Below are 13,520 nucleotides of genomic sequence, written 5' to 3' on the forward strand. Positions count from 1 at the left end.
TAATATTTTTTTAACGTGTAAGTCATAGAGTACATAACCAGAGTGAAATGAAGACTTCGAGTTATAACACACAAGAATTCTTTGTCAAAAAAAACTTCAATGGTTACGGTCAGAATCAAATGGAGAATAATGGGAGATGTACATATAAAAGATACTATGACATTTAAGTCAGTAAATATTAAAATATATACGTACAATTAAAGATATTTTAATACTCAAATTAAAATATTTAAGAGATAGAATAATCCTATAAAAATAAAATGTTAGAAGTGAAAATAGAAATAGAATGTCTTCTGAGCCGAGAAATTATTAGGTCTTCGATAAGGTTTAAATCATATAATTTGTACAACTTATGAATCTGCTTTTGTTGAGAAGTATAAAATAATTTATATAAATAGTAAGTTGATAAATATTATTACTGTTATGACTATTTGATAATTAAATCGCTAATAATGATTATAAAGTCGTTGGTTATATCAATTAACTAAATTTTAAAGTGGTGTTTTAGATTTATGATTTTTATATTTTAGTATGAAAAAGTATAGGTAAAAAATGAAAATATTAAATAATGTGAATAATTGATTTATCAGATGTTCAATTTACTAGGTATATGGATGGTTATCTTAATATTAAGATTTAGATAGATAATTTGATAGCATAATATGTTTTTATTTTATTGAGCCAATTTTAGAGTCTATTATTTACACTATTCGCAAAAAATATTGTCTAATAGCAAAATTCAGTATAAAATTTCAAATTCAAAATTTATTATCCGGATCTTCAAGATCTAGTTAAGGGTATCATATTAGTCCATAAATTTCTTTTAGCCCTGAATTAGTGAATAAAATACCAAACTAGCTCTGATTTACCATGTTGAATAAATAATTAAACGATGTCATTTTATTTTAGCGCTTAAATAAAATAAAAACAAAAAATAAAAAAAATTAAATGTGCAAACTATTTTATGATTTTATTTTCTTTTGTTTTTGCCATCTAAACAAAACAATAATGTCATTTAGTTTTTTATCTAGCATGACATTCTATTAATTTACTCAATGTTAAAAAATCTAAAAATGAATATAGTGCCTAAAATTTGATTCCAAAGATCACTATAATAAATTTTAAATCTAAAACCAGGAATTTAGTATATTTCAATCGCATCATAAACAATTGCAGGTTTTATACAAGGGGTTTGAACATTCTTGGGTGAGTGTTGTTTCTACTTTTTATAATTTTGAAGTAAAAAATAAAATATTTTCCACATAAAAAAATGTTAAAGCTTGTAAGACAAAGACTCTCTCTCAGAAACACACACAGAGACACAGAAACAGAGAGGAGTCAGGTGAGGATGATGGTGCAGTTGGTGTTATTGTACAAAGCCCCACTCCTGCACGCTTCGCTCTCCCTCTTCCTCGCGTTCTTCATCGCATTCTTCAGGCTCCCAATTCTCTTCCTTTACGCTCTCCAAACCTACATCCACCCCGATGCCCAACCCTCCACCTCCAACGGCCTTCGTGCTGCCATTCGCCGCCCTAGCGCCCCCGAAGGCCCTGCTCCCGACCTCAGAAAGCGGTCCAAGAATAAGGACAAGCTCGATTTCGACGAGAAGAATGCCCAGATCTTCAGGCTCAGGCTCGACCATGCTCACCTTCAATCCCGCCTCTACATCGATCAATACTGCGTTGCGTTCACCGTCTCCTTCGTTACCCTCTCTTCCCTCTTCCTTCACTCTTACTTGGGTTCCGATACCAATTCTGGCTTCTTCGTGAGTGGTGCTTTCGTTCCGATTCTGTTGTCAAGTTTGAGCCTTTACATGTGGGTCATGATGCTTGCGAGGCTCACTTTCGAGAGATCCGCGTCCAGGAGATCCGAGAAGCAGCTCAGTGTTCTTTTTGGTATTTTCGGGATTTTTGTGGGGATTTTGGGTTTGGATCACACCTCTTCGTTGCTTTTAGACCTCCATTTTGCTGGTCTTGATGGGTTCTGGAAGGTTCTCCTTGCTGCATTCATGGGATTCCTTTCATTGGTGTTGTTCATTCCTGCTGCTAGAATTGCACGTTCCTTTTGGCTTGGAACTGATCAGATTCGTTGCAATTTGTCCATGATCACTTGTGGATGGTTTGGTCGCACCATCCTTTACGCAAACCAACTGTTTGTTATATTTACTGCTTTGATTTGGATTAAGCCTTTAGCTGAGATTTTCGTGAACAACTCAAACTTCAACAATAACAATAGTAAGGGTGGCAGTGAAGTTGGCAATGCAGAGAAATTGTTGGGAAACTTGGGGTTTTCACCTTCTGATTTCGGGAACTTTAGGTGGTGGTGCTTGTTTGGGTCTAGTTTGTTGCAGATTGTGGCATTAAGGCCAAGCCTTCAGATGTATCTGAATGAAGCTCTTTTATCTTGGTACCAAAGGCTCCATGCTAGTAAGGTTCCTGACTTGGATTATAGCAGGGCAAAGATGTTTCTGCATAATCACTACTTGTGCCTTGTGGTTTTGCAGTTCCTTGGCCCACCTGTGCTGGTACTTCTCTTTCTTGGGTTATCTCAGATTGATGTTCCTTCTATTGCAAACCTCCCATTATTGAGTGATTTACTTCCTAGCTCTACATTAGTCAAGGGAGTTGCTTTGTTTTTGTCGTGGTGGATAACCTTCCTTTATGCAATATTCTCTTCAGTGATGCTTCTGCTTCATCGCCATTGTGTGTTATACATTTCTTGAGCCCTTTTGTTTTGTTGAGGGCGTTTTCCCTTGGGCCTTTCGGTGAGCCTTTCATTGTAAGTTGAATACACTTTCATAGAGTTTTTCAGCGGAGTGTTGAATTTATAGCTGAAGTTTTGTAGCTTAGTTAACGGATTATGATTGATTCTTTAGGTAACTGCAAAATTTCAAATATAACTGAGTTGTTTGTAGCTGTTGAAAGTCATTATTGGGCACTAGAATTATATCCAATAAACTAACTATAGAAAGGCCAAAGCTATATAGTTATTCCATATTGCTTTCAAACCTATCCTGCAAACTTGCATATGTTGTGGTATCTAGAATTATCTACCATACTGCATAAGCCATTTATGTACTTATTCTTTAGGTATACTTTGTCATGTTTGAACACCTACTACTTTTGGGGTTTGTGTATTATATTCTTTCTTGAAGCATTCATGAAGGTTGTTCTTGTATAGCTTGAGTCGTCCTCTATGTATCGCTTGTCCACCTTGAGATGATCTCGGATTCTTCAGGTTGGATGAATTATACCTCAGTTGGGGAAGAACACGGAGTGTGGGCACCTGCAAAAGGCACTTCAACGCCCAAGTCAGTGTTTTGTGTAATCTTGTATGAATTAAGATTGAGTTAAAAAAACATAACTCTTCTTTCCATATTGCCTTTTATAGGGTTTGTAGAAATATAGCTGTTAATCAATTACAAATAAGGTATAAAGAATGAAAATCATAACCGAACTATAACGCTGATTATGTATTGATGACCAAATTATAGATAAATCATAACCGAGTTATAGCGGGCAGATCAAAGGTATTGTGCTGTTTTTCCTCCAATAGTAGCATTTTTACGCCTGTTAAGTATGTAACTCAGACATATCACAGGGGATTAGGGGAAAGCCAGAAAGATCTGTTTGCATTCTGGATCATAGGTGTCTTGTTTCTTTCCCTCCATAACAATTGAGCGTAATAATGAAGTAAAGTACTACCCTGAAAACCACCCCTTATGTGTGTTTCACTGTTTTGAGATAAATGGTTGGGGTTGGTTTTTACTTCTAAGTTATTGTGTGCATAATAAGATCATTGCGTTTATTATGGTACATTTAAGAATAGTTAAGGACATCTAGATTGTATGTAACATGTAAATCGGTTTTAGAATTGTTTAGAAATAGATTACATTTATGCATTGTTTGTCAGTTTAATTTATTGATCCATGATTATCTGTTTTGAGAAGTTTCAGTACTGCAGTGTATAGATGGAGACTAGAAATTTAATTACTCAGGGCTAGGGGAATAGGGGTGGTTTATGTTGATAATTGTTTTGTGCTTTGACTAGACATGAAACTTGCCTGAAATAACACCTGCATACACAAATGAGCTATGAGCATCAAATTCTGGTGATAAGATCTTAAAACTCATGTTGTAGTGGGTTACAAGGTCGGGAATGACTTAAATGCACCAAGAAGCAAGAATCTAATAGTGTAGATCTTATAGAAGTTATGTCAGGAATTATACCATTTGATTATCTTAATGGATGATGTGCCAAAGTTTATCTTTTTTCATCATACCATTGTCCTACAAGATCTGAATATGGTATTAGTTGATTCTTATGCGTATGCCTACCAAATTAGTTAGTTAATCATACGTTTGTGCTCTTGGTATGATGTACTTATGGGTATGTTGAGCTTAAATAACTTAGATGGAGTTCAAAATCAGAGGAGATTCAAATTGACAGATCAAGTGAGAAACCGAAAACAGGCTAGACAGCATTAAATCCAATATCTTAAGGCATTCTAAAATATACACTTCATGAAATCTAAATTTAACTGATGTAGGACTCAACTCATACTTGAACCACAAGAGGTAGTATTAGTCTGTTGTATCCACTATTTACAAATGTCAATGATGCATGGCTGTTGTCATTCGTATTGAGTACAATCGAAAGGCTAGGTTAACTATTTGCTTAGACTTAATGGTTTAGCAGTAGTTTTTACTTGAGTTTGAGTTCTGATTGTATTATTGGCTCTACAACATGCATACTTTCATTGAAAGTTCAGGGTAGGGATGGCAAAACTCTCCGAGACGTGGGGATCCCTGCGGAGACTGTTTCGAATGGGGATCTAACAGTGGAGAATTTTTTCCGCGAAAATGGGGACGGGGGACAAAATTCTTCCGAGGCTGGTGCAGGACCCGAGCGGGAATTCCCACGGAAAATGGGGCCCTATGAGAAACTATCAGATAGATGGGGAATGGAGTCTTCGCGGGAAATGGGCCCTGTGGGGAATAGGAATGGGGAGTAATATTCCCCCACAGCGGGGAACGGAGATGGGGACAGAGAGCAAATTTGGAGGCGATGATGGGGAGAAGGGAGGCATCCCCCGCCCCTGCCCTGTCCGTTGACATCCCTAAGTTCAGGGCATTAGAGTAATGTCTTTTCATAAGAAAACCGATCTCACACAAACAAATGAAAAATGTCGCATTTATGTGTTGTATTGTACTATTTGAAAATTAAATAAACAAATATATATACACACTAATACATAATGATTGATTTTTTTGCTAAACTAAAGTTGTGTAATTTCTTCTTTTGGAAAAAAAATTGGAAATTGTAGTACTAATAATTATCTAAATGAAACAAAATTAAGGGGAGATTTTCGGTACTTCTAATTTTTTTTATAAGGATATTAGTATCTTGTAAGAGACAATAGTCAAAGTTAAGCCGTATATGTTGTTTTTTTTTTAATGTAATAAAATGATTTTTTGAAAGAAAATTAAAGTGAACCCATGATTAAATAATAATCATATCTGTCAACCAAAAATAATAATAATAATCATATAGAGTGTAATGGATATTAATATCTTTAAAAAAAGAATCTTAACATGATATTTGAAAGGTCATAATGCGTTTATGATAATGTGTATGAGTAGGACTTACGATAATCGTTGGAGTTGGAGATAATGGTATAAAGAAAGTCCAATAAGCCCAATGAATTAAGAAGGGGGGATTAATAATAATTACACAAATTTTATTGATGAAAGAATATATTCCACATTAACAAGTTGTTGGCATCGGTAGCACTGCAGTGGCTGTTCCTGTGAGTCTGTCTGAACGGGGCTGCATAGGGATTTGTTCAACATCACTCATACCCTATTCTACTTCATCTTCATTTCTTTTTATAATAATATTATCAACATATTTAAGGCTGATTTTTTGTACATTTCTTAAACATGGGTTATGAACATGGGAGTTCAATAAACAACTCTGTGAGTACTAATTATTATTTTGCAAAGGAGAGCTTTTACATATATATATAATGAAGCTCGTGTTAGATGAGTCTGCAGTTAAATAGAAACTGAAAATACTATATATAATAGGAAGCATTGAATCAACTATTATCCCCTAATCCCTTGAGGAACTTGTGCACTTGAAGCATTGTAGGGCGGTTCACAGGGTTATCTGAGAGGCATACACAAGCAATCTGCAGCATCTGAAGCATCGTTGCCTTTGAATCAGCATCAAGAACTGTTGGATCAAGAACATCAGAAGCCTCACCCTTCTTGATCTTCTGACTAACCCATCCAACTAAATTCCCACCTTCAATCTCTTTGAAATCAGGTCCGGTTGGCTCTTTTCCGGTCACCAATTCGAGCAAAATGACACCAAAACTGTACACGTCTCCTCTTGTTGTGGATCTCCCACTCTGTCCATACTCAGGAGGGATGTAACCAAATGTTCCGGCTATGTCAGTGGTGATGTGAGTCTCACAAGCACTGATCAATCTTGCAAGTCCAAAGTCTGCCACTTTTGGCTCAAATTCCTCATTCAGAAGAATGTTGCTTGCTTTAACATCCCTGTGGATGATGTGGGGTATGAAACCATGATGAAGGAAAGCTAGCCCTCGAGCTGCGCCGGTTGCAATCTTGTAACGTTTCTTCCAATCCAGGATTTCAAGGGCTCCGGTCCTGTTTCTTAGCCACAAATCTAAGCTCCCATTTACCATGTACTCGTAAACAAGGACTTTCTCCTCCTCCATTGAGCAATATCCCAGCAATGCAACAAGGTTTTGATGCTTCACCTTGCCCAAGGTTTCCATCTCGGCAATGAACTCGCGATGACCCTGCGTTTTAGCTTCGCTGAGCTTCTTCACAGCAACTGTGTTTCCATTAGGCAAAGTGGCCTTGTACACAGTTCCAAAACCTCCATCTCCAATTATGTTTGCCTTGCTGAAGTTGTCAGTAGCATCGAGGATATCAGCCAAGGTTAATTTCAGAAGAGGTTGCTCAAACATTGCCACATTGATACTCAGAGGTTCTTTTGATCTGCTACTGCTCAGGAAATAAAGATTTTGATCCACATAGCTGTTTAGTTTGCGCTCCTCAAGTTCCTCAGGATCACTTTGCCTCCTGCTAAACCATTTATATAGAACAAAACCAATGCTCAGAGTTATCAGTATGACTGTAATGGCAATTGCAGCTAGCCTCCATGCGTCGCAAAAAGCCGACCTGCAAATGCTTTTGATCTGACAATTAATACCAAGCATTTTCCCACAAAGATCTTTGTTCCCCACAAATCTAGCTCTTGATAAGTTTTGGCAAATGCCACTTCTTGGTATTGGCCCTTCCAATCTGTTTTGAGACAAATCTAGGAAATTCAGATTAGCTAGGCTGCATAGCTTCTCTGGAATCCTTCCTGATAGCTTATTACTTGAAACATCAAAGTACTCCAATTGCATCAGATTTCCGAGGTCCGGAGGAATCTCTCCAGTCAACAAATTTCTGTGAAGATCCAAATTTGTCATGTACGAAAGATTTCCCAAAGATCGTGGCAAGTTCCCATTGAACCAGTTCTCACTCAAATTCATAATCTCAATCCTCCAAGTCATTGAGTTTGAGAAGAGCTCCCCTACTTGGCCAGAAAGCTGATTCCTCTGGATATAAACCCCAACAAGGCTTTGCACTGCTGACAGTGAGGACGGAATCTTGCCGCTGAGCTCATTGGAGCTCAAGTCCAAGTGTGTCAACTCTTTCATGTTTCGAAAACTAATTTGAATTGGACCAGACAGCTTATTCGCTGTCAAATTCAGCTTCACCAAACTACTCAATTTCCCAAAACTTGCAGGGATTGCACCTGAGAGTTGATTGTATCCCAGATATAAACCCTGCAGCTTAAGGGCATCTCCAAGCTCGGGTGGAATGGAACCGGACAATAAGTTGCCAGACAAATCCAAAGTTGTAAGGTTAGTCAATCGCGAGAGTGATCTTGGAATACTCCCAGATAGCAGGTTGTTACTGATCAATAGATCCACAACCACCACACAGCCCCCCAGCTCATCAGGTATGGTGCCAGACAATCTATTATGGGACAAATCAAACACACCAAGGTGCTGAACAAAGCTCAAGTCCGGTATGGTAAGTTGTCGAAAGTAGGAAGAGTTCTTATGGGGAATAGGCCCGGACAGATCATTGTGAGAAAGAACCAAACACTGCAGTTGACTCAGCTGCACCAGTTTCTCAGGAATGGAGCCATTGAGTCTATTGTTTCCAAGATCCAATGTGGTAAGAGAAATGCAATCACCGAGCTCAATTGGAATACTCCCTTCAAGCATGTTACCATTCAGATTAAGAACAGAAAGGCCAGTGAGCCTTCCAATTTCCTTTGGTATAGTACCGGAAATTTGATTATTGCTAAGAACAAGCCTTTCTAGTATAACAGCATTGCCAATCTCAACAGGAAGAGAACCCTCCAAACGGTTATTTGCGGCTGAGAATTCCATCAGAGTGGACGAATTCCAGAGACTGGAAGGAATGTTGCCAGTGAAATTGTTGGAGTCAAGGTCCAGCACCATCAAGGGAATCTCGGAAAAGTAATCAGGTATTAAACCAACAATCTGATTGTTCATGAGGACCAACTGAGTGAGGTTCTTGCACTTGACAAACACTTTCTCAATGGAGCCAGATAGGAAATTGTCATCGAGATCAATCTCCAAAAGTGATGCAGCATTGCATAGCTCCTCAGGTATTTCTCCACTCAACAAATTGCTGCTCAAACTGAGATGCTCCATCATACTGCAGTTCCCGAGCTCCGGCGGAATCGCACCGGAGAAATGATTAGCAGAGAGCAACAGAGAGTTAACACTGGTCCAGTTTCCAAGCCAGGAAGGCAATGGCCCATGAAGCTGATTCTTCTCAGCAGAAAAAGTTACAATTGGAAGCTCAGAGAGCTCCATAGGCAATGAACCAGAGAGTGAGTTGAAAGAAAGCATAACAGACCTCAGGCTTCTACATCTTCCAAGCTGAGGTGGCACTGAGCCATTGAGCTGAGCAAAAACAAGGTCAAGAATCTTGAGGTTCTCAAGTTCCCCAATAAACTCAGGAATTGAACACCTCAAGGGGTTGTAGGAAAGGTCAAGTTTTGTTAAAGACTTGAGCTTTGCCATTTCCTTGGGTAATGGACCTTCAATGGAACAGGAAGGTGAATAGAAAATCTCAAGCTTTGAAAGCTCACCAACTTCCTTAGGTAACCTCCCAGATAATCTGTTGTTCCCCACATAGAGTGCGGTGATGTTCCTCCAGTTCCCGATCTCCGGCGGAACCTCGCCGGAAAAAGAGTTGTTGGAGATGTCAAGGGAAATCAGAGATACGGGTCCTGTGAACAGAGACAAAGGTAGTGAACCTGAGAATAGATTATTACTGAGGTCGAGGAACTCGAGTTGGGTCAGGTTTCCGATAGTCTCCGGAAGTTCTCCGGCTAGGGCATTGCCGGAGAAGTCGAGGGTGCGAAGCTCTGTGAGGAGTCCCAGCTCAGGAGGTAATTTTCCGGCAAACGAGTTGGAGCCGAGTCGGAGGGTCTCCAGCTGAGTCAAGCGGCCAAGTTCCCCGGGAAGTTCACCGGAGAGGTTGTTATCGCCAAGGTCGAGGGTGGCGAGGGAGGTGAGAGAGAAAAGGGAGGAAGAGAGGGTGCCCCTAAGATTGCGAGAAGGGAGGGAGAGCGAGTTGACTCGGCCGAGTTGGCAAGTGACGCCGACCCAGTCGCAGTGCGGAGTTGCAGGGTGCCACGAAGGGAGGAGTTGTGGGTTGTGGAGGCTATTTTTGAAGGAAAGTAGTGAAATTTTTTCTGGGTTTTGGTTGTTTTGTTCAGCAATGGCACCGCAGAACAAGTGGAACAGGAGGAGGTAGCAGAGTCCGAGGTTGTAGTATCTCGCCATGGATGGGTGAGAGAGAGAGGGAGAGAGAGATGTTTTAATGATAGTATGGTGTTTCTTGAAGAATATGGTGTAGGCAGTTGTTGTGGTGGTTGTGCATGCAAATAAAAATGCCATTGGAGGAAGCAGATGATGTTGAAGAAGAAGAAGAAGAAGAAGAAGGAGGCAATGCCATGAAGCATGTGTGAGAGAGAGTGAGAGAGAGAAGCAAAAGAAGTTATGTGTCAGAGGGGCAGCATGCATCGCACGTGACTTTCAAGCCTTCATAACGGCATACACAGTATTAGTATTACTATTATACATTTACACTCCTCGTCCTTCCTTCATTTTAAAGATGAATAAATCACTATTCACTAGTTCTGGGCTTCTGGCCATAATTTTATCACTATCCAAATCTTTTGCTGATTTACTCTCTTAAAGATTAATGATGCACTTTCTAATTACATTAATATACAGGAATAGGACCACGACTACTACTAATTCATTTTAATCTTTTATACTAAAATATTGACTCAAATAGTATTTTCCAAAATTTATATCAATAAGCTATACGTTTCTTTTTTTTATTGGTGTCTTCATAAGTTACATTCTATTTACAGAGGTAGAATTTGTTTTTTTTTTTTTACAGAAAGAAATATTTTTTAATTATAAGAAAGTCAACTGCACTTACTTTACATAGATAATAAAAAAATAGATATCTCATGTAGAACTAAAATCTGATAACAAGTCCAATATTCTATTACTAACATTTTTAATAAGAAAAAATAGAGACCAAACAAAATCTCTTTTGTTTCTAAATCTATACCTATGTGCTGCAAGCCAATAAGATGCCTTTTCTTTTTTTCTATATAGATCTAAATATTTTCTGATTGTAAAAATTTTTCTATAAACAAAACAATTTTTTCATAAATTTTTTTTTTTAAGATCTAAAAAGAAACTAAAATACTACCACAGAAAAAGAGGGAAAACTACAGATGGGTTATAAAATCAGAAACACAGAGCTAAGCTCAAGTCCAAAGAAAGATTATTTTAAATGTAGATTTGGATCTCAAATTTAAATCTCTAAAAGAAAAGTAGAAAAACAAAAAACAAACCAAGAAATAAAAAACAAAGAGATAAGAGAGAAAAAGATAAAGAAATGGCAGAGCGGTATGGACAAAGGCAGAAGAGAACAAGAAAATAGAAAAAAAAGGAGAAAGAAGAAAAAAAAAGAAAGACAGTAGAAGAGAAAAAAAAGAGATTAAAAGAGATTGGAGCATAAAAGGACTATTGCAGCCTAGATTAAGACGGCGACAATGTCCTCAAAAAAACTTTGTAATTTACCTCAATAGAAAAGAAAGGAATTGTGCTAAAATTTTTGAAAGAATCCCTAAAGTTATGATGTATTTGTAGGTAGAAATTTTCTTATTTCATTTAGCACATTCAAACCTTTTTCATCCAAAAATTATTTGCAGCCATACATATTTATATACTTAAAAATATGAATTCAATTCTCTACGTATATATAAAAAATTAATTATAAATTAATTATTTATATAAAATATATATTAAAATATAAAATATATATTAAAAATAATTAAATAATATATATATATTTATACTTAAATATATAATAACTATTATTTTTTCGTATACATAACATTTTTGTTATGAATTAAATTATAATTTCTACTTTTTTTATTTTTTCATCTATATTAATTGATTTTAAAATCCGTACTATAATACACACCACTTTTTTTGTAAAAATACAATTCTTGAAGTTTCTCTCTTTAACATTCATCTCTAAGTAATAGTTATTTCACTGTTCTTATCTAATTATTATCTAAGCATTATTGTTCAAACAGGAGTATTATTATGATATTATATATTCTTTATGAGAAGTAATCTATGCACCTATGACATAATACGTATTAGTGTGTCGGAATTATGTTACAAGTTTCAAGTGTACGTATCTTATGGTACCCCATACGTGTTAATTGATCAATTATGATACAATTATTAGTTTTTTATTTGGATAACATAATATGATTATAAAACCTTGCAAAGCTATTGGCCGTGCTCCTTCAGAAAACCCGGCTTTTGTCTATCTCCTTTTTCATTGAAATCGGGGCCTGTGTCCTATCACTCTTCTTAATTTCTTTGGTTTTGTTTATGATCATCTTTTTTTCTTTTTCTTTTCTTAATGATTGATTATTTAGATTTTAGAATAGCGGCAGTAGGATTCGCTAGGGGCTTGTGGGATTTGCACATTGCACGGCTATAGTTATCGGTTTTTTTGGGTGGACTATAGTTATCTTTTGCGTTAAAGAAAGTTTACAGACATATATAATTAGGAGAACACTTTAATAAAGATAGTAAAATATTTTATTTTTAAAACGTTTATATATGTTATATTATTATTTGATATTTTTATTAATTTAGTTAATAATTTATTTTTTAATAAATTAAAATAAAATCAATTTATTATAGTGATAATAATAAATCCAATTGTTTGCATTATAATTATAAAACTTGATTTGATCCGATCGAATTACACAATCTAAACTAAATATCTTTAAATATTTTTATAAAAAGATAAATATATTCTTGATTTTTTATTTTGTGGACATTTAAATCCCTAAAAATTTAAAAATACAATTAGATCTCTAAAAAAAATAGGTTTATTGTTATTGTTATAAAAAAACGTTCTTATTCTAATTTGTTAAAAAATTTAAAATAATCAGTTCATTAATACATTCAATAATAATGCAAAACATAAGTATCTTTACAAAAAGACGTTTTAAACGTCTTTATGGGAGTATTCTCCAATTAATTAAGGATTCGAACTTTCCCTTAAATGATCATATACAAATATAATACAACACTCGCTTCTGTGTACAATGGACTATATGAGTTACAAAATGAACATCACCCATAATATTCAAAAGAGCAATGCTAGGGGGCCATCAATTTTTGTGATTGTTAGCCATCAACTAGCCATCAATAATGATTTGATGGTGTGAGATTGGTGTGAAATTTCATCCAATGACTCATATTTTTTTGCTGGTTACATGTTGGCCAAAATTCAATAAAACTGCTGACCCTCTAGACTTATAACCATCAATTAAGCTGATTTTGATACCACGTCATGATATCACTCATCCTAAAAATTTACGCTGATGAAAAAAGATAATACTAATGGTTATATCCCTAAATCTTTATTGTACACATTATACAAATATTCTATTAGCTCCCTATACTTTTTTTTTTGTTTCTTTCCACATTTGCATGGCTTGGCCATCAATTCCAATTCTCTCTATTATGTGTTTCTTTTTCATGAAATATGTTACTTTACTTAGTACGTACTAATACTATTACACATTTTTATGTGGTTTAGTGGTGTTAGATTTTCTTGTCGTTATTGAATGAACCATGAAATATAATAATAAAAAAATATCAGCAGATATTTAATAGAAAATTTGGGGTGGGGGGAGGGTGAGATATATTTGTACGGATTTGGCTGTTGAGAGTGTTGGGCTTGAGATGGTGCATAAACAGAACACGACAAGGAAATAATATAAAGATAAAAAGCAAACTTTCTACTTTCAATAATGTTAAAATTTTC

The 13,520-nt window shown here is 36.0% G+C and overlaps 2 protein-coding genes across 4 annotated transcripts; one reads left to right on the forward strand and one right to left on the reverse strand.

Moving 5' to 3' along the window:
* The first annotated feature begins 1,207 nt into the window (after positions 1 to 1,207).
* LOC112711668 (uncharacterized) lies at positions 1,208 to 5,533 on the forward strand. Of its 3 annotated transcripts, none has more exons than XM_072203439.1 (3): positions 1,208 to 2,778; positions 3,181 to 3,310; positions 4,772 to 5,278. In XM_072203439.1, the coding sequence occupies exon 1, from the start codon at positions 1,271 to 1,273 to the stop codon at positions 2,720 to 2,722; it is 1,452 nt and encodes a 483-aa protein (XP_072059540.1). In that variant the 5' UTR covers positions 1,208 to 1,270; the 3' UTR covers positions 2,723 to 2,778; positions 3,181 to 3,310; positions 4,772 to 5,278. The 3 variants fall into 3 exon arrangements, with proteins under 3 accessions (XP_072059540.1, XP_072059541.1, XP_072059539.1); XM_072203440.1 differs by having other exon boundaries at positions 3,238 to 3,310; XM_072203438.1 differs by having other exon boundaries at positions 3,181 to 5,533.
* A 429-nt stretch (positions 5,534 to 5,962) lies between these two features.
* LOC112711669 (uncharacterized) lies at positions 5,963 to 10,211 on the reverse strand. The gene has a single exon (XM_025764365.3). The coding sequence runs from the start codon at positions 10,157 to 10,159 to the stop codon at positions 6,101 to 6,103; it is 4,059 nt and encodes a 1,352-aa protein (XP_025620150.1). The 5' UTR covers positions 10,160 to 10,211; the 3' UTR covers positions 5,963 to 6,100.
* Between the last annotated feature and the right edge of the window lie 3,309 nt (positions 10,212 to 13,520).

Source organism: Arachis hypogaea, chromosome 9, assembly GCF_003086295.3.
Source record: "Arachis hypogaea cultivar Tifrunner chromosome 9, arahy.Tifrunner.gnm2.J5K5, whole genome shotgun sequence".
In the NCBI taxonomy this organism is placed as follows: Eukaryota; Viridiplantae; Streptophyta; class Magnoliopsida; order Fabales; family Fabaceae; genus Arachis; species Arachis hypogaea.

What these genes read in the sequence shown, in the direction of transcription:
- LOC112711669 (XM_025764365.3), bottom strand. Translation starts at nt 10,159, where the DNA reads ATGCATGCTGCCCCTCTGACACATAACTTCTTTTGCTTCTCTCTCTCA.
- LOC112711668 (XM_072203438.1), top strand. Translation starts at nt 1,271, where the DNA reads ATGTTAAAGCTTGTAAGACAAAGACTCTCTCTCAGAAACACACACAGA.